Raw genomic sequence first — 1,832 nt, 5'->3', positions numbered from 1 at the left:
AAAAAATGGTACATAATAACAATATCGAGTAGTGGAATATTCTGCAGTGTTAACCTCTGCAAAAAATACATCTCTTAGGTAGTTGGGGTCCACCAGCAGTTCTGAAGAACAAAGATGAGCAGTCTCATTTTTCACAGCAATTTACAGTCTGAGAAACCTGGTAGAGGGTCTCTATAAACAGAAAAAGATGCAAAGGCAGGGAGACTGAGTTTATACTGATTCTCTCAAAAAAGATATGCTTGTTCTATGATTAGAAAGCTGTAACCAATATTGTCTTTTGTACTATTTTAGCTTGCATACTGTAAAATTTACCCTTTTGTGTATGCAAATAAATAATTTTTAGCATATTCACAGATCTGTACAACTATCACAATTATTATCTAATTCCAAAACATCACATCGTCCCCAAAAGAAAACTCATATCCATTAGTAGAAAATCCCCATTCCCCTTATTCTCCATCCTTAACAATTATTCAGCTGCTTTATTTCTCTGCGACTTTGCCTCAGTTTGTCATTCCATATAAACAGAATACACTGTATATAACCTTTTCCATCTGGGTTGTTTAATTTATTGTAAAGTTTTCAAGATTTACTATGGAAATAGAAGCTGCTTTCATTTAAAGCAAATAAGTACTTTCACTCAGAGACACTGCTCAAGTGTATTTTAATCTACAATATTTCTATTTATAATGGAGCTGTTGTTTGTCACTGAGGAGATTCAGACTCGGGGATCCCATTTGATAGAACAGACCTGCCTCCTAGACTGTAGTCTTTATTGAAGCAAAACACCAAATCTTTTCTTCCACAAAGTCCCTCATGAACTTAAGAAACTAACTTTTAAGTTAGCAAAAAATACACATTTTTGTTCATTTACTAGAGGAAGAATTGATGCCTTTGAGTTGTAGTGTTGGAGAACAGTACTTAATATTCCATGGACTTCCAAATGAACAAATAGATACATCTTTGGGAAAACACAGCCAGAGAAATCCTTGGAGGCAAAGATGGCAAAGCTTTGTCTCATATTTTGTTACTAGGGAAGACTATTCCTTGGAAAGGGAGATCATACTTGGAAATGTGGGGGTCAGTAAAAGAGAGGAAGAGCCCCAATAAAATGGACAGACGGACACAGTGGCTGCAGCTATAGACTCAAGTGTGGAAAAAATAATGAAGATGGCAAAGGATAAGATAGAGTTTAGGTCTGTTGTTCAGAGGGTTGGTATGAGTCATACTGGGCTTGATGGCACCTAACAACAACAATGAAAATGGGAAATGGGATTCTAGATTGCATCTATATGCTTGCAAAGGCCTTGTCCTTTTACAGTACCACACATTCTATTCTTTAATTTGAATCACTTTTTGGACACCTCATCACCAAAACCAAAAATCTTCTTGAAGCCCACTCTGAGTTCCTGGGTCCTGATAGCATACACCATGGGGTTAAGGGCTGGGGGAATGACATTGTGCAGTACATTCAGGAGAACGGGGATGAGAGGAAACCTTCTCCCTGCTAAGTGGGTGAGAGATAGAACAATGATGGCAGAATAGAAAAAGAGAATGAGGATGAGGTGGGAGCTACAGGTACTTAGGGCCTTTGCTGTTGCTTTGGAAGATTTCAGCTTCAGCACTGAGCAAAGAATCAAAGCATAGGAAACAAAGACCAGACCCATGTCACTCCCAGCCACAACCCAGGCAAGAGCCAACTGGTAGAACCTGTTAATAGTAATATCATCACAGGCCAAACTGATGACTCCCAAGTTAGAGCAGAGGCAGTGTTCAATCTCCTTCCTGGAGCAGTAGTGTCGCTGGGAAGCCAGGACAGCCACTGGGATTGT

At 39.1% G+C, this 1,832-nt stretch overlaps 1 protein-coding gene across 1 annotated transcript in view; it reads right to left on the bottom strand.

The window, feature by feature from the left end:
- Nucleotides 1-1,349: 1,349 nt before the first annotated feature.
- LOC102862799 (olfactory receptor 56B4-like) overlaps nt 1,350-1,832 on the bottom strand; it is a 10,295-nt gene continuing 9,812 nt past the window's right edge. Inside the window, exon 2 of the mRNA XM_006885634.1 lies at nt 1,350-1,831. Coding sequence (XP_006885696.1) covers nt 1,350-1,831 — 482 coding nt within the window. The remainder of the gene's footprint in view (nt 1,832) is intronic.

The sequence above is a fragment of the Elephantulus edwardii genome, unplaced genomic scaffold, assembly GCF_000299155.1.
Source record: "Elephantulus edwardii isolate Elephantulus edwardi_28Jun2011 unplaced genomic scaffold, EleEdw1.0 scaffold00044, whole genome shotgun sequence".
Classification (NCBI taxonomy): Eukaryota; Metazoa; Chordata; class Mammalia; order Macroscelidea; family Macroscelididae; genus Elephantulus; species Elephantulus edwardii.
The sequence above is the reverse complement of the archived record's forward strand: the minus strand, read 5'-3'. Positions and strand labels throughout refer to the sequence as shown.